Raw genomic sequence first — 23,005 nt, 5'->3', positions numbered from 1 at the left:
TATTATCATTTAATAACATTTCCTTTTTATTAAAAACATATAATTATATCACTTAAAAGGTTTGACTTCTAAATTAGTTGTTATTATAGTTAAAATATTCTAATAATATAATAATACATTATTTCATGATATTTTATATTAATAATATATTCTAAAAAAAAGCGTATGTTTCATCTTCAAACAAAAATATATAAAAGGAGATTGAGATCCCATATTTAAAAAATAATAATAATAACGCTAAACACATAATTACATTCAAATTGTTTTTCAGTTATACATTTTTTTATCTATCTTATTACATATGACCTTGTCGTATTTATTACGCTCATATATTAGTTTTGCCACGTATACTTAATGATATGTAATTAAATATGTACAACGCAAACTTTTCCATAAAAATAAAAAATAAAATAAAACCCATTATTTTTTATGCTTAATATCTCACCTTTTTTATTATTAAAAAAAAAAGTGAGCCATCAAATGAACCAGAATTCAGAAACTTTTGTTTTTGTTTTTTGTTTTTCTTATAAAACTCACTCACTTCGTTCTCTCTTCAGAAACAAAAAGAAAAGTAAGAAACTGCAATCAACTGCTCCTTCCTAAAGTAATAGAGACACTCTTTCTGAGATATCAGTTATCACTAAGCACATTCCTCACTTTTTTTCTTTCTTCTCTTCATCTATCAATTGAATCTCTGATTCTGAGTCTCAGATCCTTCAAAAATGTTTGTGAAGAAGCTCGTCGAGAAAGCGTCCATAAAGAAGGTAACCCAATTCAATTTCCTTGTCTCTTTCTCTTTCTTTGCTTTCATCTTCTTTTTCTCTGTTTTCTCTTTCCTTCTTTGCCCTCAGCATCATTCATCAGTTATATATCACTTTGCTTCATTGCTGAAACAACCATGTGTTCTGCTATCGTCATCATTCATCAGTTATCGCTTTCTTTCGATTCTGAACTTCGATATTCAGTTTTTATTTTGTAAAGAAAGAAAAAAAAAACCTTCGATCTTAGCATTATAATAAAAAAACACAAAAATCGATGGATACTATGATTACTTAATATTATACACCTCCTGGATCTCTCCGCTTAATTTCTTTTTTATCCATGTGTAACGTATATTTTATTTCTCGTTAAATTCTATGACTCAGAGATTAATAATGATATAATTGATATGATCAACATATCCTTTTTACTGGGTTTCTCAAATATTTTCATAATTTCTTTCTTTTCATTTTTTTTTTAATGTGCTATTCAATTATTTTTATCTACATTTAAGTTAATTTGAAAGATATTCCATTTCTGGTTTGCGAAGAATCGGGATATACTTTTATATTGCGGAAGACTAGTGTCATTTCATACAGGTTCTTCTTATATAAAATAAAGGGATTAGTGTTTGTCATTTTAAATGACATAATTTTGTATTATTTTTAATGAAATTATGTCATTTTGGTATGTTTTATCATTTTCTCTAATTTATAAAATTAGAAATAAAAAGAAAATGGATGAGAGAGAATGTAAAAATTTACTAAAACGAGGTAGTTTCATTAAAAATGACGTAACTTTGTGTTATTTAAAATGAAAAATATTTTTTCCATAAAATAAATACTTATTCAAAAAATAAATAAATAAATAAATATTTTATGTACAATCCTATTTCTTTTTTCTCTATGTTTAATTTAATTTGTATGATATTCCATTTCTGGTTTGCAAAGAATCGGGATATACTTTTTAGGGATATATTTTTCTTATTTTGTAGGAAAAAAATTATCTTGTGTTGTAGAAATAAAAATATAAGTGAGACTCATAAGTAAGAGGAGAGAGAAAAAAGAGTGGTATGATTCAACCATTTTTGTGTGTGTAGAAGAGTTGTTTATCTCATGTAAAATGAGATGGATCTGGATCCTCTAATGTGAAAAATCACATGACTATGTCATGTGGGAAATCATAACCATACAAAGGTAGATCAATGGTGATAAAGGAGGAGAGAGAAAATATATTAAAATAGATAGTTACAAAATCATAACCGTTGATTTACTTTTGTATGGTTGTAATCTTCTCCCATGATCATGTCATATTTTTTTTTCACGTTAGAGGATCTATTTCCAAAATGAGATAAAGATAACCCTACTTTTTATTGCAGAATCTTTTTGGTCGGTTGAGTTATATAGTTCAAAATTTTGTCCTGCTTAGAAACAAATTATATATCAGAATGTAATAACCTATTTATTGATTAAATTAAACAACTTAAAAAATGCTAATTTGTTGCCACAGATACTTGTATAATTATTTTTTATATATTAAATTTGAGAATAATGAGTTTTCAGAATAGCAAAATATAATTTTAGGACCTCAATTTATTTTGCAATTGACAACCAAATATGATAACTTAAAGTAATTTTTCTTTATACAAGGGCGGCAATGAAATCTGAACCATCATGCAAACTACACAAATCCCTTGCCACTGAATCAGTCCTATGCCTTCATAATTTAAAGTAATTTTAAAGTGGTATGCGACAGCACTTCATATATCCTAGCATATATTAATGACCCTGTACATTGTTATACCTGATTGAAGAATTAACCTGCTAATTTTGTGCCTACTACAACCAGTGAAATGTGTTGGGATTGTGCTCATTGCTCCTACAAAATGAGGACTGTGGCTTTTTTTATTAAAAAATTAGCAAATTGTTTTTCTAAGTTTTTTTTTTTTTTAGGAAGATGTTTTGCATTTCCTTGGAAATGGATATGGGACACAGAGTAAACTATTAAGTGAATTAACTATTTAATGCAGAGAGAGAGAGAGAGAGAGAGAGGGAAAAAAGAAAAAGATACATTATCTAGTTTGAAGCAATTTACGTTATGGTCGGTGGTATTTTAAATGAGAAGATCTTTACGTGTTCCGATTCTATCGTGGGGTGGACCCACGTTGAATGCGTTAATGTTGGTCCAAGTTAGTTAGACCACTAGAATCCTAGGCCCGAGGGTGCAGGGTATATTATTTACATACCCTGTAATTATTGTCTTATGCTAAATTAAACAATCATTTGATGAAATTGTTTTTAAAATGAATAATTAAAAGAATTTTTACATATCAATTTTATTAAAATAAAATTGCGATATATTGAATATATTTTTATTAGTTGAAGCTCTCTTTAAAATGATGTTATTCTCTGTGTTGCGGTCACCCACGATTGCGATATGAAATTATCCGAATGCTTCATTAAACGAGTGTTTTATGAACACACTCGAGCTAAATAAAATGTCAGAGTTGAAACATGATGAAAAGTAAGAAGTTTTCAAGGTATTGTCACTTTACACGTGTACCTTTTCAAATACCTGTCTTTCCCTTGTTAATAGAAGTAGGTGTTCACTGTTCTTGCTTCTTAGTTTGAGTTTGAATTACACTGAAAAGATTTGCATAGCACTTTTGCAAAGATGACACGAACAAATAAAATAATCCAAAAATTTTAGCTGATTTTATCTCTTATAGTAAAATAATATGCAAATAAAATTAAATATTTTTTAGATCCTTAACAAATATTAGTTCTTTCTGAAGGACTAACCTGAAACTTCTTTAAACGTTAGAAGTATCATGATTTCGACTAATTAAATCTGTTTTGAATTTTAGAGGACCACAAATCGACTTTTTTTTACAAGGATTAAAATGGATTCCATAATTTTTATTGAGAACTCAACGAAAACTTTACTCTACGTTATGAAAACCAGCCACAGTCTTGTCTTGTCAGGTAACACTGCTGCAGCTAGAAAATTGAACATTGAATTTGTGAATTTCCATGCAGCCTGGTGGAAATTCATCAGATGGGTTAAAAGCTAGTGATGTAGATCCACGCTTGGTATTTCATCAAGGGGTACCATCGGGTGGTGCCAAGTTCGCCTATGACACCATTCAAAAAATTCTAGCGCTTTCTACAAAGTATGTTCCCCTTGCCATTTCTTGAGTTTTTTTATTAGCTACACGCCTACACTGTGTTAAACTGTTCAATAATTGAAAAAATTGCCGTTACACTTACAGTATCATGAAGGAGTATATTACTCTCACTTGTTGTTACTTCCTTATCAATTTTGTGTTGTACTTTATCCTATCTAAGTGGGACATGCCATTTGAACATTTTAAGGTTATTGAATTGGATTAGTTCTCATATGCTTGAAACTGATTTTTGTTGAGATTTTTAAAAAAGGGATGGCCGGATTAAACTATATGGAAAAGATAATGCACAAGCAGTGCTTGAATCTAGTGAGCCCCTTCCTAGCAAGTTTTTACAGGTTATGTGTTCCTTTCCTTTTTATGACCAATTGTGCATTATCCATGCAAATGGGCCAATTTCCCTCTTGCTGTTGTGAAAAATGATCCTTTTTAAGGAATATTAAGTATGCATCCGTACTAACAATACTATGATATTTAATGCATGCAGTTCGTCCAAAACCAAGGCATCCTTATAAATGTCACTTCCAATAACCATATTGAGGCAAGTATATACCTATGGACTTGCTCGCATTTATAATATTTTTTTTGTTACTGTTGGTTGATTATTATTATTATTATTAATAATGGTGTAATGTGTCAATATGTTTTTATTATCATGTTTAAGCAGAGTTATTCAGAAAATTGCTTGTCCTAAAGAAATTTCACATTTAGGTTTGGGACATGGACAAGAAACTGTTATCAGACGTGTACATTGCTAAAGAAGAAATCACTTGCTTTACAGTCATTCAACATACCCTTTATATGTAAGTAATATGTCTAGTTCAGAAAAAGCTATCAAGAAATTTGTTTCTGAATGAGCTCCAAAAGTTATGAGCATGTGTCTGCATTGGCAGGTATATTGGACATTCTAATGGTAGTATTTCAGTTTTGAAGCTTGATCAAGAACCATGGCATATGGTTCAGATGAAATACACCATACCCCTCTCAGCTTCCTATGGTGAGATGCATATTTTAGTTCTTCTCATTTTTTTTTCTCCCTTTTCTTTTCACATGTTCCTTGTAATTTAAGCATATGGATTTGAAAAAAATAGTACACAGTGATGATTATATCTTATGTTGGTATTTAGTTTGATCGGTAGCTAAAGTAAAACTCGTCAGCACTGTTTAGGATGAATGATATCCTCTTTTCATGTCTTTTTTTTCTGCTTTAAGGTAGATTTCATACTTAAGGATTGCTTGTGGCAGATTAATTCTAGGCATGATCTTTAGAGAATTGTAAATAATTTCATTGACTCAGTTCTCTTTGGCATATGAAGAACCAAGATGAAGGAAAAATGACCTCATCACCCAGGATGTTAACATCCAAAATTTTGTTTCTTATATTTAGGCATGTGTTTGGAACATATGATAAATTGCTCTTTTCAAGGGTAAGACTGTGTATATAAGGATTTCCCTCACCCCATCCTCGCTAGTGGGATTTAATGGGGAGTGGTGATATCTTATTACTCAAAATAGAAACCGTACAAGAAGTGCAAGTGAGCTATCATTTGTTTGTTATTGTTATTATATTTATGAGAGTTCATGCTTGTCCTTAGAGTTCCCCCCCCCCCCCCCCTCTTTCTCTCTCCCTAATTTCACTCTTAAAGTATCATCTTGTCATTTTAAATTCCTTAATCTTCTTTATTTAGGGAATTCTGAAGTGTCTGATGATACTGTTGTGATGCATATACTGCCTCAACCAGCAGCTGAAAGTAAGAGGTGATCTCCACTAACACAACCATCCCATAGGATGTTTTTATATAACTAATTTGGTTCCATCTTTTTCTTGATCATTTTTTTGTAAATTCAAACTTACGTTCTCTTGTGTATTCCAATGCAGGGTTCTCATAATCTTTAGAAATGGCCAAATAATATTATGGGATATTAGGGAAAGCAGATCTATTTTCAGAACTGGTGGAAATATGTCGCAACCATTGTATAATGAAACAAAGAAAGTGACTTCTGCATGTTGGGCATGTCCTTTTGGAAGTAAAGTGGTTTTGGGGTACAACAATGGAGAACTCTTCATTTGGAGCATCCCTTCTCTAAATATAGGAAATGGTTCAGCATCTGATCATGGTAGCCAAAACACTCCTTTGCTCAAACTTAACTTGGGATATAAGTCAGACAAAATTTCCATAGGATCAATAAAATGGGTTTATGCTGAAGGAAAGGCTAGTCGACTATATGCCATGGGAGCTTCTGACTATGCAACTTCAAACTTGTTGCAGGTATTTGAATGTTTTGCTTAATTCATTTAACAAAATATCTTGTTCTAGGACATTCATTTGAACATTTCTATATCTATATCTTCCTTTATAATGAGCTATTCCTGAATGATAGTCTTTTCCTACAAGAAATAAAGCTAGAATTCAAGTTCACCTGTTACCATTTACATGAACTTGTGATTTTGAGAAGGTTTACTGTGTGCTTACTTGGTTCAATGAGCTTGAGCTAGTTATAAAGAGATATATAAAAACCACTAATGTAACCTCACCCACCAGCTTAAGTTTTTGGGTTGAATTGATTCTTTACATGGTATCAAAGTCGGCATCACGGGTTCAATCCTCACAACCCCTCATTTAATTATTAATTAATTAAGTCTTGTGGAGTTTCTTAGCGCAGGTAGGTTGGGCCTAATGCACCATCCACCCTTTAAGCCCAATGGGCTCTTGTGTGAGGGGGCGTGTTAGAGATATATAAAACCATTAATGTAGTCTCACCCATCAGCTTAAGTTTTTGGGTTGAATTGATTCTTTACATATAATTGGCTAGTTTAATTAACATCTACATCTTCTTCTTTTTCACTGTATCAGCTTTCTCATTTAGCTAAATGAAATGCAAAAGTAATATGCCTCAGTCTTTTCTGGTAACTCTATATTTATGTTAGATCTTGATTGCAACTAGTTCATCCTCATTTTATGTGATTATATGAGGCAGGTAGTGTTGTTGAATGAGCAAACAGAATCTCGCACGATTAAGTTGGGACTTCATTTGTCTGAATGTTGTATGGACATGGAGATCATATCAACTACAACTGAGCAAAGCAAGCAGAAACAAGAATCTTTGCTTTTGCTTGGGAAGTCAGGCCATGTATATCTATATGATGATTGTTTGATTGAAAGGTATCTGCTCCAATGCCAATCTAAGTCCACACCCTCCCTTCCAAAGGAAGTGATTGTGAAATTACCACTGGCAGATTCTAGCATCACTACATCAAAATTCATCTCCAACAATCCCAATGTGTTAAATTCTGAAGATGAGGTAATAGGGTTATAAAACTATAATTTTACTCTATCATATTCATTCTGTTTGCAATCTATCTCTTCTATATATAAATGTATTTATTTGGCAATTTTTTTTCTTTGGTCACATAGTATTACAGAGAGTTGGTCAAAAAGTATCCACTTTTTATTCCAGTTGAAACAAATCAAAAAGATGGGATTAGCTTGATTTCTGCAAAATTTACGGGATTCTCAAAAGTTCAAAACTTGTACATAACTGGACACAGCAATGGAGCCATAAACTTCTGGGATGCTTCATGTCCCTTTTTCATCCCAATTTTGCAATTAAAGCAACAGGTAATGTTTTTATCTGACAATTCCTGTGCTCTCAAGTTCTCTAAATTGTTTGAAAAGAAATTATTAGTGTGTACCCAAATGTTTTTCTATCCTCCACTTTTGATTATGTACTCAAATACTCAAATTGCCACAAAATGGGTGCATGGCTCTTTTTGTCTTATCTTTCATTCAAAAAGATAAGAATATTTCATAGTTTCAGAAAGGAAGCTACTTTCATGTATGTAAAACATCAGTCAACTTATATGCCTAGCTAATAAAAGTTCTTCATTATATTGGCTAATCAAGGCAATAATTTGTATTGAAGTCCCACTCAACTAAGTAGTGGATTGATGAAGACATTTATAAATGTGTGAGTGCATATAACAAGAAAGATTTTGAGTTGCCAAGTATGTTATATATTGAGTCATTATTAACTTTAGGCAGTTATTTTCTTTTCCATGTATTCAAACATTTTAGATAGCATTTACTTTCTCTTAATGAGTTTTTTATTTTTTGTTTCCTTGATCATTTTTTTATACAAATTTGTTTCCTTGATCCTAATGCAGAGTGAAAATGACTTCTCATTAAGTGGTATACCTTTGACGACGTTATACTTTAATATCAACTCTTCTCTTCTTGTTTCTGGTGACCAGAGTGGAACGGTGAGGTTCCTTCAATTTTGAATTTGGTAAAACATGTTAATTTCCTTGTCTTTCTCTTTCTCTCTCTTTTTTTTAATTCTCACCTTGTTTTCACACTTATAATATGTCTGACATGAACATTATTTACAGGTTCGCATCTTTAGATTCAAATCTGAACCATATGCCACCAACAGCTTCATGTCTCTTACTGGTATCACAAAGCACATGACTTGTGCTTAGTTATCAAAAAGCTAGCATACTTCATATTTTAATTAATAGTGACTTCCATTTCCATTCCTCTTTTGCAGGAGGTACAAAGAAAGGGACTGATCATATAATCCAAAGTTTGAAACTTGTAAAGATTAATGGTGCCATACTTTCTTTGAATATAGATCACAGCTCAATGCATCTTGCTGTTGGTTCTGATCAAGGACATGTGAGATAATGTTGTAGCTTTTTATTTTAATTTGGAAATGTGTTTTATCTTACTATCCCAAGTATACATCGAAATGAATTTGAGGTCTAAAAGCTTAGTTTTAAAGAAAATATATTGGTTTTGGAGTTATATTAGAAGTCATCAATATATGGGCCAGAAGGTAAATATTTTGGTCTCTGAAACATGGTTTTCTCACAAGCATTGCTTTGAGACCAAACCATTAGGTACTGATGCTACTAGGCCCTCCCTACAAATACCAAGGATCACTTGAATTCTGTAACTTCCATTGAGCATATTAACACAATGTAAAGAAAATCATGCCAGACCCGCGATTCAACCGGAAATCGGACTACCAAATCATGATGACAACCACAAAGCCATTTGTATATATTGTCATTTCGTTCCAATATTTTCATAAAAAATCAATTGATGCAGTTCAACCGTGACCCGCCGGTTGAACTAGTGATCCATTAACCCAATATCTCGATCGAGTCGATGAATAATCCGAGTTTAATAACATTGCATTAACAAATAATAAGGATCATTTAGCATAAAAAAAGAGCATTTTGTGTCACTACTTTAAGCAACTTTCTAGTGGATTTTGTAGGACTTGGAAAGCCTGAGATTTACATTCTATCCCTCTGATTATACGTTTGGGTGATAATTTCTGATCATATTGTTACTTCAGCTTTGATTAATGATTTATCAGATATTGTGCGTAGAGCTAGAATATGTTCCTTGTGGTCTGAGGTTATAGTTGTTTATTTCCTTTGCTAAATAACTTGTGTAGTAATGTATGTTAATCCATTGTGCTGCAGGTTTCAGTTTTTAACTTAGATGGCCCAACTTTGTTATATCAGAAACATATCACAAGTGAAATTTCTGCCGGTATCATCTCTCTGCAGTTCCTAACCTGCAGTATGCATGGTTTTGAGAAAAACCTTTTAGCAGTGGGAACAAAAGATTCATCTGTTCTGGCACTTGATAATGAAACTGGAAACATGCTGAGCGCAGGAACTGTTCATCCTAAGAAGCCCTCTAGAGCTCTACTTATGCAGGTGTTGGGTAAGAGTTTGCAAAGTTAGCACAATGATCCGGTGTCAAAAAATTGTGCATATAATTGGTCCAAATGCTTAATCTGTTTAGGATCAATAGTTCAATACAATTTTTTGATAGATGTGAAGGAAATGATTGAAAAGAGTAAAAATAATTCTATTATGATACACAGATGGACAAGGTGCACCAATCACAGGATCCGTTACAAAAGATGGATTAGACTCCAGTGAAGGGAATCATAATGATGATGCAACAATAAAGCAATTGTACATTCTGCTTTGTTCTGAGAAGGCCTTATATGTCTATTCATTAGTGCATGCTCTTCAGGTAATGCATGATTTACTTCTAGACATAATCAGGAGTCATGAATTACGAGAACATTGCTTGGTTCTTGCAATGACACTTTTTCTTATGTTTCAGGGACTTAAAAAGGTGCTTCACAAAAAGAAGTTTCATTCCTCTTCCTGTTGCTTTGCATCAATATTTTACGGCCCCTCTGATATTGGCCTTGTACTCCTTTTCAGTAGCGGAAAAGTAGAATTAAGGTGGGGCTTTTTTCTTAGTCTGCAAATATCGTTACAACATAATTTGGTGGTGTATAACATATGAGAAGACTTACGAACATTTTGGTGTTAAAATAATGACTCGATCCCGATTCTGAGGATAGCTTTTTCAGTGACAAAAAATAAGAAAAAATATATCATTGTTGGTTATGTAAGTTAATCTCCCACTATCTGCTGGCATAATTCTAGTGTGCTTTACTAGTCAAACATGCAAAATGCATTTCATATCAAGTATAGAGGATGAAATAAATTTTATTTGAAATTTATATTATTTCCATTTGTCTTAATGAAAACCAGAACTTCAATTATTTTTAGTTTTGTTAATTGCATGTCAAGTACTTTCTTGTAATTTTTTATTTTTTATTTTTTTTGGTTATCATGAGTTAATACATAGACATCTATTTCAAATGATAGGTCTTTGCCAGAGTTATCCCTGGTTGTGGAGACTTCAATTAGAGGTTTCAGTTATTCACCTCCAAAATCGAAGTCATTTTCTGACAGCCAGATATGTTGTTCGTCCAGAGGAGATCTTGTTTTGGTATGAGCATATTTTTTATTAGTACAAAAAGCTTCTGTAGAAGTTTGATTTCAAATTAGCTCAACTTCCATTTACAGGTGAATGGTGACCAAGAAATTTTTGTTGTCTCATTGTTGGTTCAAAGGAATATTTTCAGGTATATAACTATATATAATATATGGCTAGAGAATGGCTTTGTGAATCTTGTCATCAATCTCTTGCTATAAAAAATTCAGTTTGGCTAATGAAAATAATATTCCTCACAGGGAAAGAGATCTAGAGCCTTATTTTTTTGTTTTTCTTGATGAACTTGCTGCTGAAAATGAAAAGTGGTAGTAATAATCAGGATTAGTAGCCTTGTTTTTACATTTTTCTTGATTTCAATTTAGGCTTTTGGACTCTGTTAGCTGCATCTACAGTAAAGAAATGATGCTTTCCCGAGAAGAGCTTGTTCCTGGCCCAGTGATTCATAAGGAAAAGAAAAAGGTACACAGTAGTTTTTAATCCGTTTAAACTATATTCGTTATCTTTGTGACAAAAAGTATTTGATCTTGTTTTTTGGCTTCTCAGGGTATATTCAGCTCTGTCATCAAAGATATAACTGGTAGTAAGGAAAAGCATGTGCCCCTCATGGAAACAGAAGATTCTAAAGAAATTATCCAGGAACTCTCAGTACTCTTTTCAAATGAAAATTTTCCATGTGATGCGGATAACAATGATAACCTGAATGTTGATGAAGATGAGCTTGAATTAAACATAGGTATGAAAGAGCCTTAGATATGGGCTAGTAGGTTACTGATTACTACTTAGCCTTCAGGGAAGACACTTAAAATTTGTCATTTGTGCTAATGAATTTATGGTATGTTCTCATTGGTGGCCTAACTCTGCTAGTCAGAAAGCACAAAATAAAGCATGACTCCTTCGGAATATGGCAGTTTCTTCTGGTTTTCCATATCTTAAGTGGGCTTCTATCTGTATATATTGTATTTTCTATCATATGGATAATTATGTTTGAGATAACCAATTTGAGGTGTTCTCCTTTCCTCCTGTGCAGATGACATTGACATAGACGATCATGAAGAAAAACGCAAAGAACAAAGTATACTGGGAGCTCTTAATAAGAAGAAATTGGCTGGAAAATTTCAGGCTCTAAAAGGTTAGTGAATATGGTTCAATAGCAGTGCATAATTTCTACAACATCCTACAAACTACCCAAACCCATTACAACTAGCAGTCTAGCACATTTCTAGTGCCTTGCATAGAGATATAGTAGCTTGTGAGCATATGGGAACATTAAACTGTCTGTATCAGAGCGCTTAGGCCAAAAACTATAATTGTTAGTCAGATTTCAATTCTTTTACTTACTCTTACCAATCTAAGCGTTATGATTTAATTTGACTTCGACCCATATTGGGCCTAGCCAAGACAGGATGTTGGGTTCGTCAACACATTAAACTTAGCATTTTAAGAACATTTGATCTCCTAACTGCCATGCCATCTAAATAGACTGAAGATGATCAAAGTGTTTTCCCTAAATGCTAGCTAAATTAGTTGAGCATCCAATATGCAGGAAGATTGAAAGAGATGAAGGGAAACATCCAGAAAACATCAGGCAAGGAAGAGCAACAAGATGAGCAAGCTGGTTCAGTTGATCAAATTAAGAAGAAATATGGGTTTTCTTCTTCCTCCAATGTAAGTATACATCCAGATTCCAGAGTATGCATCTCTATCATGCTTGAATTACATTCGGTTATATAACATTTCACCAGAATAGAATGTTACCTTGGACAATAACTTACAGTTCTTATCTGAAGTGTTTATCATGTCAAAGTAGTTTCAGTGTTAATATTGATCATTATCAAAGAAGCTTGAGTCTAAAAAAATTTATCTGCTTGTTTGAGCTTTTCAATCAGCATGGAAGTTGTCTCATTCAACTTATTAATGATGGGTCCAATGACCTTGTAGATTTCCAAGAAACTGATAGAAAGTATCAAATGATAATTAAACAGAATTAGCATACCACACAATAGTAGTAATTATGTATAATTTTGCATTTATTAAAAATTACAATATTTTGTTACTTTGTTCTGAAATTTGGTGGAATCATACTTCAATCATGAATCTGGCGTGCAGGAAACAAGCGCTGCTAAATTGGCAGAAAGCAAGCTGCATGAGAACATGCAAAAATTGCAGGTATATTTTTTGTTGATAAAACACTGTTTTAGTATTTTTTTTATTTATTTTTTTGGTTACATGAGTTTTAGTATTTTGTTGCCTAAACAACTATATGAAAAAATATATATACACATTGAGTTTGTTTGTTACATACTTACATATCTTTTTTCTGATTTGGCAGGGTATCAACGTACGAACTACAGAAATGCAAGATAAAGCAAAATCATTTTCATCATTGGCAAACCAAGTGCTGCGAACTGCTGAACAGGATAGACGAAGTTGATAAGCGCTTTAAACTCATTGACTAGACTTCAGTTTATAAAGTATTTTACCTTCTTCTTTTTTGTAAGATATGAATTTTTTTTGATATTTTGTATTTAAGCTTATGCTTTCTTTCTTTTTTGTATTTATATTTTGTTTTATACTGAGATGTTGCACTATTGCTATAGTTTTGGATTGATATTGAGTGTTCTTATGACCCAAATCAAGTATTTGTAGATTCAGATCAGTTTCTTTGCAATTTATTTTACTTGCATCATGAATCGGATTGCTATAATTCTGTGAAAGGTGAAGGAAAAAATTGCAGAGGAAAAGAGAGCAAGAATACTAATCAAGCATGTTTTTTTGTTTGGATATATTGTTAATATAATTCAAATAATATGTTATTACATTACATACAAGTGAAAATATAATTATTTAGGTCTATATGGACCTGAGGTCAATAGCTTGAATATTAATTTTAGGAATTTCAAAATTGGTGTATCTGATGTAATACTTCAAGCAGCCAAAACACTATTCTCTCAAACCCATACACTCCAACAATCTAAAAGTGTTATATTCGTGTAATGGATTTGAACAGAAAGGTGTCTACTTGAATATCTCGTTGAGAGGAACTCGCAAGTGTAATTTTTCTTTCAACTTGACTGAGATTGGTCGAGATCTGAGTTTGAAGATTTGGTGGCTGAAATCTTTGATTCAAAATCCCTGAAATTATAACCACTTTCAAAGGGGTGAAACCACTTGGATCTTGTTTTACTTCTTGATATGAACATTTTGTGGTCACTAGGGTAAAACGAAGATTGAACGAGGAAGATATGGTCGTCAGAAGTTTCGTTATCATGGGTATTTTTTGCACAATTTTTCGAGTATTTTTATTGGCCAATTTCCGACAAGGTTTCAGCGACGAGGTAAGTCCATCAAAATGTTTTTGGGTGCTCTGGATCCAATTTTAGGGTTTGTTTTGGAAAATTCCACTTCTACATAGCAGTTTGATAAAGGTTAGGGGGCTTTATTTGATTTTCTTAATTCACTGCTTTTATTAAAATGGCTAAATATAATTTATATGATATTATGAAACTGCAATCATTTGATGTTTTACGTAGTTAGAAATTATTTATTTATTTTGGCATGAAGAAGGTGAAATATTCTATACTGTAGAGTGATATTGCATCTACCACTAAAAATGTTAACGAATATCAATGGAACAAATATAAAGATTTTTGTAAATATCTCATCTAACTGAGTAAAACGACAAAAGAGATATAGGATCACTTTGATGCTAAATTCTAACGTTTTTAATTTCAAATTCTCAATTGAGGTTTCAAGTCGTTCACGCCATTAAACAATAAAGAGATGCCATCATCAACAAAAAGGCTCCGTTATTACAACAAGAAACGAAGGGCTGATGCATTTCATCCAGAACAGCATTAAAACGTATCATACATAACATTGACTTTCAAGTACATGATCATGATAGGATTGTGCACCAACCTAAGACTAGAGAGTACAGGATAAGAATTCAGTAGTTAATAATCAGAATGAGCTGTGAATTGGGAAACATCTATCAAATTCTAAGCCAACCTATGCAAAACAATTGTCTCCCACTTTCACCTAAAGCTCCTTCACTCGTCATCCTCTTCCTCCTACAGAATAAAAACCAAACAATGCTCATCAAAACAAATCAATTTAGCAGAGACACAAAAAACAAAGTAAATGATTATATGAATCTACCTCATCCTCATCCTCATCATGGACTTCGGATTTTGATTTGTCAGACTCATCTTCTTCGGAAGGATTATTGCCCTCCTAATACGAAAAAAATAAAACCTAAATAAATTACAATATAAAAAAAATTATGCAAGCAAGGATAAGGTTCAAAATGAGTAGTCACCAATTTCCTATTGTAGGCTAGAATACTCCTATCGTACTCTTCTTTCTTCTTCTCTGCCTTGGCAACATAGGGAGCTTTCTCCTAAAAGATTAATTAAAGTGCAAATTAGATCACACAAATCACATTATGATAACAATAGCGCCAAAACCAAACATCAATCCTTGAATTGAATACAAGGACGATGACGACGACAACAATAATAACAATTCCTTTATGAGAAAATTAGAGAGATAGATACTCACAGCATCGGACATCGATTTCCATTTGTCACCGCTAGCTTTACCGACCTAATTGATTTTTCACAGTAAATAAAGAATAAGAAATCAAAAAAGAGAGAAAAAAATAGCATTGAAATTTAAAAAAAAAACGATATAAAAAAATTATCACTCACAACGGAGACGGATTTGTTGTTCGGATGCTCCTTCTTGTACTGCTCTCTGAACTCAGCCCTGCAACAATCACGAATCGTTTATCGTCACAAACTAACTAAGAAATGACAATCAAAACGAAAACAGATTCGAAAAGGTTCAATCGAAGAACAACAAAAAAATGCATACATGAAAACAAAGAAAGCACTTGGAGGCCTCTTAGGCTTGTTCGGATCCTTAGCAGCTTTCTTCGACTGCTTCCTCCCGGTTCCAGCACCCTTGCGCTTCAACCTAATCAACGAATCACAACAAAATCCAAAACAATAAACAACCACAACAAAACAAACAACACGGAATACGAAACGCAGAATGCAAGATCGGACGAATCAGATCTCAAACCCTAAAATTAAAAATTAAAAATTAAAATAAAATAAAATAAAATAAAAAAACGCATGACAGATTAAAAGAAAATACCGGCTGTCGGCAACTACTGCATCAGCTTTGGCCTTAGGCATGGTGATTCCGCAGAGAATCGACGAAGACGAGTTGCGAAACCGTGAGGACTCGGTCCGAGTCAGAGATTCCGAGTCGCCGAAGCAAGTAGGGTTTTCTGAAAAGCGCAAAGAGAAAGAACGAGAGAGCGTGGTTTAAGCGAGAGAGCGTGTTGCGTTGTGATGTGTGCTTTGGGCGCGAGAGGGATAAGAAGGAAAGGGAAGAGGGGCAGTGTACAGAAAACGCAAATAAAAATTAAATCGCGAAATAAATAAAAAACTTGAAGTTTGGGTTTACGCGGGATTTTGAAAATGTTTTGCTACATCATCGATCCGTGTGCTCTGAAGCTATTGGCTGTGGCCCTTGCTTTGGAATGGCTTGTGTTTTCTTTGTGTGTGTGTTTTGAAGGAGCATTGAATAACTTCTAAAGAGTGAAAGCTGTGCGCATGCTTTGGATGTGAATGATGCGTGTGACTGATTGAACGGAATGACCGTCTTAACCTTTCACGTGCTAGGGATTTTACAAATATGCCATGGAACTAGAATGAGCACGTCATGCGAAGTTGGCGAGGAGATATTTTATGACTCTGAGGGTTAAATTGTAAATTCACTATTTCTGATATTCTTAGTATGATTTGATTTTTTTGTGGATCAATGTTTGCTGCTGGATCCATTTTGGGCTTTATGTCATCATGTGATGTCCAAGAACCCAAACCTTAAAAAAAATGAAATGTGGTATTGGTTGTGTAGCAGCTTACTATTAAACAAAATGTCCTAAAAAAATTGAAATAATAATTTTTTACGTGGCCTTAATCCTTAATCCTTTTCATCATATGCTAGTGTTTTTTCATATTAAAAGAATAAGAGGGACGTTATAAAATCGAAACCAAAGGAATAGAATAAAGTTCAATTATATTCTTCTAAAAATATTAATCACGAAGGATGGTAGATTTTCCTTATTTTTATATTCTTTTATTCCACCTATTTTTAAAAGAATAAAAATTATGTATTTAAGTGAAAATAATAATTGAAAAAATCACTGAGTCAAAAAAAAAATAAGCTTCAGCACAAAATAACTCAATGGGTGCAGCTCAGTTGGTAACTTGGCGCTGAGTTAGTGGGGTTGGATATGTGTTCGATTTCCGCTGAATGCATTCTTGGGGAGGGGGCTGAACCTTTAGCCATCACTGTTCCCCACACTCCGGATTAGTCTCATAGCCGGCTCAAAGAGTCGAAGCTCGTGAGGATACCGGAGGGAGCCAACTCATCTCAAAGAGATAATTTGGGTTGGGTAACTCAAAAAAAAAAAACTTCAGCACAATCTAAATTAGCTGCATATACGAATTAATTACAACATATAATACAAAAGTTAAAAATAAAGTAAATAGATAAAGTGAAATAATAAATTAAAAAAATAACACGCACATACATGCACGCACACATACAACGAGGATCTTTCAACTTCCATATAAAACTAAGAAGTTTTATTCCTTATCTCAAGTCTTTGATCTTTATGCATATGATGATTATAGTTTAATGTATTATATTTATTAATTAACTATTAATCCCAAATAAGTTAAAGTCGTGTATGCATAGAGATTAATAATTAAAATAAACAGTAAGACTTGTTATTTTTACACTTGAGTTAAATGATCTTTTCATATTAATATATATATATATATAATATCAAAAGTAAAGAGAAAAATTAAATGAATGAATAAATTCAATACCAAACATGTTAAACTCCAAGATTTACATTCACCATCCAGACTTCAAAAAAAATTTAATGTAACTTCAGTCAAAAAACTCAGTAAAAGATATCAAGTATCACCCTTTGTGGATAAATCACTCGTGGGCAAACAAATTTTCCGTACAAAGAGAGTGTGAATAATTGTTTTTCGATGTAAAATAAAATAAATGATGTAGTTTTACAAGTGTCTATTTGGGAGGTCTTTTTTTAGATTTTCTTTTCTTTATAAGTAGAAACTAGGCCAAACTGATTTTTACAAAAGTTTTTATAATAAAAAGATCTTTTTTTATAATAAAGAAAAAAGTCAAAAGCCAAAAGTTCCTATGAGAAACTAATTATTTTCCGATAAAACATAAAATAAAGAATATAGTTTTACTAAGATGGGGCATAGATAAGAATTTGAACATAAATACTATTGTTTTGCAAAATTCTTACAGATTGAAATATATTTTAGAAGCATAATGATTATGAGAATTGGATAAATTTTGAGTTTGATTATCATCTCACACTAGAAAAATTCTTTACTAAATAAGTATATGTATGGGCTGCCTGGCTAAATTAAAATAATTCATTTATTATGAGAAGAAATTCAAACATAATAGCCACCTAAGAAAAAATTATATTGAAACTTAATTTGCATATTATGATATTGGTATTTAATCTTAAAATTATGTAAAAATCTAAGTCTTCTTAAACCTTTAGTTTAAATATGAGGTTGTGTTTTTTTTTATAGGAAATAAAAATGGTAACATTTAATTAATAATAAAGTTAGACTAGAGGATGTGAGTTAGAAGTTAACCCACATCTATATAAGTAAGATTGTTAGACTTCATAGGGTGCGAGAGAGCATTGTCAAGAACAGGGACCCAAAGTTTACATCTTGATTTTTGGGAGCTCTGCAAGATGTCTTTGGTACCGAGTTGAGACTCAGAATCACTTATCATCCTCAGTTAGATGGTCAGACTGAGCAGACTATCCAAACCCGGGAGGATATACTGACATTGGTGGAGTTTTCATATAATAACAACTTTCATTCTAATTTGGGCATGACACCTTATGAGATCTTGTATGGCAGAAGGTGTAGGACTCCTACATGTTGGATAAAGGTTGGGGAGAAAGCAAATGTTTGTCCCTGACATAGTTCGAGATACATCAGAGCAAATCAAGATGATCATAAAGAAGCTGGAGAAAGCTCAGAGAAGATCTATGATCATCACAAGCACCCCTTGAGTTTGATTAAAGGGAATATATCTTTGTAAGGTTATCATCGGTGACTGGTGTATGACATGCTCTAAGAGTGATGATGTTTATTGGACCTGCTACTCATATCCTCAGTTGGAGAATCTTAACGATGTATTCGATGTATCTCAGCCTTGAAGTTATATCCAAGCCCATCTCATATGGTGCAACCTGATGATGTTTAGATACAAGAAAACTTGAAGACTCATGTGAAGCCTGCAAGGGTTCTGGATAAGAAGGAGAAAAAGCTAAGGAATAATACCATTGTTATGGTCAAGGTTCAGTGGGAAGATACATCACCCTACGAAGCAACTGTAGAATAGGAAGATGAGCTTCTCTAGCAGTATCCTGGGGTGTTATATAGGTAATTCTTTCAATTTTGTTGTCAAAATTTTTAAAAGGATGGGTGAATATAATAAATTGGATAATTAAATTATAAAAATGGGAATTAATGTGTAATTAAAAGGCTAATTAGATGGAAAAACTAAATTTTGGAGCTAAGTCACTTTTCAGGACGAAAGTACAAATATTTAAATTTTGGGGTTAATTTGCAATTAGGAAAATTTTGGTAAGACCCTAAAGTTAACTATGTGTGATACACCTTATCTAAACCTGTTACGCCAAAAAATCCTAAGTTAAGAAATTTAAGTGAATGAGTGAATAGGAGGATAAAGGAAAACAGGTAAATTAGTCTTTGTCCATTTAAATACTTTGGCTTAAAAGTGAGACTCATACTCTCTCTCCTCACTTTCTTCTTTTCTTCCATTTCTCATTCCCTCCCCATCTTTATGGTCCTTCTTTCCCTAAGGCCCCAAAGAAATTTCTCTCCTTATTTTCCCTTTATATATGCGACCAATAAGCAAAGAGAGAGACATTCTTCTCCTTATTCTTCAAATTCACATAGCAACCCAATCCTTCTTCATAAAACCTATGCACCAAAAAGGAAAAATCATCCCTCTTGAACCCCCTCACAGGAACCTCTAGAATTTGAAGCAAGGAGGAAGATTTTGCTATTTGTGAAGCTTTAAAATCTCTTCTTCTTCTTTTTGGAGATCTTGTGAGGTAATGAATCATTGGCTTTCTTGGGTTTTGATAAGGTAAGGTTTCGTTAAATTGGGGGTTTTATGAACTATGGGTTGGATATTGAAATTGATTTTTAGTTTCTATGTGTTAGAACTTGTTAGGAATGTGGCTACCATACTCAAAAATAGGGTGAAATAAGTATTACGAACTTTTTGCAAAAGCCCCTTTCTAGTTTATAAATTATTATTTCAAGAAACGTTGATATATGAAAGGCTAATCAATAAATTCAAATAATCCATATCATATAATATAGCACAATTATAGAACCTATGTTATCGTATACAAAATATCAAAGAAGTAATTAAAGTGCTAGAAATAAAGAGTTTAAAGTTTAGAAAATTATAAACACTATATATCCTGGTTCGATCACCATCACTTGTGACCTACGTCAGACTGAAGCCGTTTGATCAAATCTTTCACTATCTATCAAGTTTTATGGGTGCTTGATGTAACACCCCGTATATATCCGGTAATGTTATCATACTATCGTATTAAGCCGCGCTTAATTAAAAATGCGGAATTTCTTTTTCTTTTCAATTATGAAGTCATTATCATTACCAATTTGCTTATTAATCAATTAATAAAACACCGCCTGTATGCAATTGCAATAAAACAGCTAACTGAAATACCTCAATATAAAATAACATAATGTATAGCTCTAGTCACGGAACTACAACACGTAGACCGGACCAACTAATAGTTTATACAACTCGACTCAAAAGTACTAACAGCATAGTGGCATGGACAACTCCCATGCTCACCCAAATAAGGGAACAAAGCCCAACATAAGTCTCAACTCAAAACATAAAGAGCAGAAAACATAAACAGCATCCAATCCAGTCATGTGAGCAATACAACATAAATATCAATATTAGCTAAGCTCTGGCCTCCTGCCGCCAGAGGCATCAGTCACCATACTACCTGAACCTGAAATAAGCATTCCCCAAACGTGGGGTGAGATCTCTAAACAAGAAACACAGCATGCATATAACCATACCCCCATGGGACATGGTGGAACCACAACATGGCTAAACCGAGGACACGAAAGCTTACCTTGCAAGCTAACACCCAAAGCCAAGAGTCCACAGCTCAAAGTCCAAACACAGCAGATTCACAATCTGTTATGGACCAATAATATATCAATAAACATGCACCGCAAGCATACAATATTAAGACAACGCCTTTCCATTACGTTTTACGTATTAAGGCTTCACACAAGCCATAAGCCCTTAATCACATGATTCTGACTTACATTAATTAAATACAGAAGTTCAACTTCCTCAAACTAGGGTCCACAAACCCATAGATCAGTTCTGGATGAACAGTACGCTATTGTTCCTCGCAAACTCAGAATATCCGGATATTCCTCGGGGACATATCTGGATATGCAATATCCGAATATCTCACAGGCAATATCTGGATATCCAATATCTGGATATCACTCTGGCAATATCCGGATATCCAGATCCTCGTATCCGGATACCCATATCCGGATATCAATATCCGGATATTCCACGGAAAATATCCGGATATTTCGCGACAGAATGCAGTTTCTGCATTTCGCGAAGATATCCTTCCAAGGTTCCATTTTTAACACTTCCAGAAGCTAAAACATGCATCTTAAGGTTCATCGAGGTTCATATGACAGTTGGTTACTTGTTTAACTCATTAAACATACCAAGACATCAACTTTAACCTATTAAACTCATGAACAAGGTTGGTACAACTTACCAAAAGCTTAAACTCAGCAAAAGGGTGTCTTTGGAGCTCACTACCAACTCCAAAGGTTCTGACTTCAAGGGTGCACGAAAATACCACCCAAGCAAGGATCTTTCTTCACAAAGAAGGCTCCTTGAAGCCTCACAAACCAAGAACAACACTCCACCACAACCAATCCAGCAAGTCAGCCCTCAAACCCTTCCCAAACTGAACCTCACAACTCAGAAAAGGCACCCTAAGCAATCTCCAATGCACACACTCAAGTGTTTACTTGATCAAGAAGTGAAACAATGATCAAAGGTGGTGACTTTGGTGAGAAAAAGGAGGAGAAATGAAGAAGAAAGGCGGCTGGTCACGAGGCTTCAACAAGGTTCACGTAGGAGGCACAATAATGACCTGGGATCATGTGCCACTAGGTATATATAGTCACTTAACCAATAAACACATATTATTAACTTTAATTGCTACGTTTAGTATCTTAATCCCAAACTCAGGATTCTTAACCTACTCAATTTTACAAGAATTATCATATTTTTCTTATAATTTTCGGAGCACCTTTTCGGTACGCGCTTTTCATAGCCAGTACCAGTTTTCGGCACCAGTTCTTAATATTTTGACTTGAAACTCGTTTTACAAGTCCTACATATTATTCTAGTAATTATCATGCACTTATTATAATTTTCCGGGATACTTTTTCGGTACGCATTTATATCGACTAGCAGAACCGGTTTTTGCATTTTTCTTCTGAAAAGCGACTTTCAGCATTCTTAATCACTTACTATAATTATTAAAGCCTTATAATAATTATTAGGGTCAATTATGGAATTATTTCCTAATTTCACATAATTAATTAATTAACTTCCTTAATTAACAGTGCAGGTTCTTACATTCACCCTACCTTTTTAGGATTTTGTCCTCAAAATCAAAATATACTCTTCTCGAAAGTCGGGATACTGCCGGAGAAGCTCGTCCTCTCGCTCCCAGGTACACTCCTCAGGAGTCCTTCCTTACCATTTCACTTTGACCATCGGAATGATCTTGCTTCTCAGCTGCTTCTCGCCACGGTCGAGAATCTTGAGTGGTCCGACGGGAGTTTTCAAGTTCTCCCGAACCTCCACATCATCCGGTTGCACCACGTGCGAAGGATCCGCTACATACTTGCGAAGTTGAGACACGTGAAACACGTCGTGGATGTTGGCTAGGTTCGGAGGCAAGGCAAGCCGGTAGGCAACAGGTCCTACTCTACTAAGAATC

General features: G+C 33.5%; 2 protein-coding genes across 3 annotated transcripts; one reads left to right on the top strand and one right to left on the bottom strand.

Moving 5' to 3' along the window:
* Window positions 1-640: 640 nt before the first annotated feature.
* Window positions 641-13,361, top strand: LOC133296460 (uncharacterized). The gene is made up of 24 exons (XM_061495455.1): window positions 641-764; window positions 3,798-3,931; window positions 4,197-4,281; window positions 4,431-4,484; window positions 4,655-4,746; window positions 4,837-4,940; window positions 5,632-5,701; window positions 5,823-6,213; window positions 6,923-7,246; window positions 7,360-7,563; window positions 8,109-8,204; window positions 8,334-8,394; window positions 8,492-8,619; window positions 9,438-9,684; window positions 9,848-10,002; window positions 10,096-10,220; window positions 10,653-10,776; window positions 10,854-10,912; window positions 11,145-11,241; window positions 11,326-11,515; window positions 11,810-11,911; window positions 12,326-12,447; window positions 12,889-12,948; window positions 13,112-13,361. Exons 1-24 carry the CDS (start codon window positions 723-725, stop codon window positions 13,211-13,213), a joined length of 3,168 nt encoding a protein of 1,055 aa, XP_061351439.1. The 5' UTR covers window positions 641-722; the 3' UTR covers window positions 13,214-13,361.
* A 1,199-nt stretch (window positions 13,362-14,560) lies between these two features.
* Window positions 14,561-16,325, bottom strand: LOC133296456 (HMG1/2-like protein). Of its 2 annotated transcripts, none has more exons than XM_061495450.1 (7): window positions 15,943-16,325; window positions 15,658-15,759; window positions 15,492-15,549; window positions 15,343-15,387; window positions 15,101-15,181; window positions 14,941-15,012; window positions 14,561-14,852 (listed from the first exon to the last, which is right to left on the bottom strand). In XM_061495450.1, exons 1-7 carry the CDS (start codon window positions 15,981-15,983, stop codon window positions 14,832-14,834), a joined length of 420 nt encoding a protein of 139 aa, XP_061351434.1. In that variant the 5' UTR covers window positions 15,984-16,325; the 3' UTR covers window positions 14,561-14,831. The 2 variants fall into 2 exon arrangements, with proteins under 2 accessions (XP_061351434.1, XP_061351432.1); XM_061495448.1 differs by having other exon boundaries at window positions 14,568-14,852; window positions 14,941-15,015; window positions 15,943-16,307.
* Between the last annotated feature and the right edge of the window lie 6,680 nt (window positions 16,326-23,005).

Source organism: Gastrolobium bilobum, unplaced genomic scaffold (genome assembly GCF_033153095.1).
Source record: "Gastrolobium bilobum isolate Gb01-03AN ecotype WA unplaced genomic scaffold, APGP_CSIRO_Gbil_v1 utg13719, whole genome shotgun sequence".
NCBI classification, from domain to species: Eukaryota; Viridiplantae; Streptophyta; class Magnoliopsida; order Fabales; family Fabaceae; genus Gastrolobium; species Gastrolobium bilobum.
This window is presented reverse-complemented; position numbering and strand designations above follow the sequence as displayed.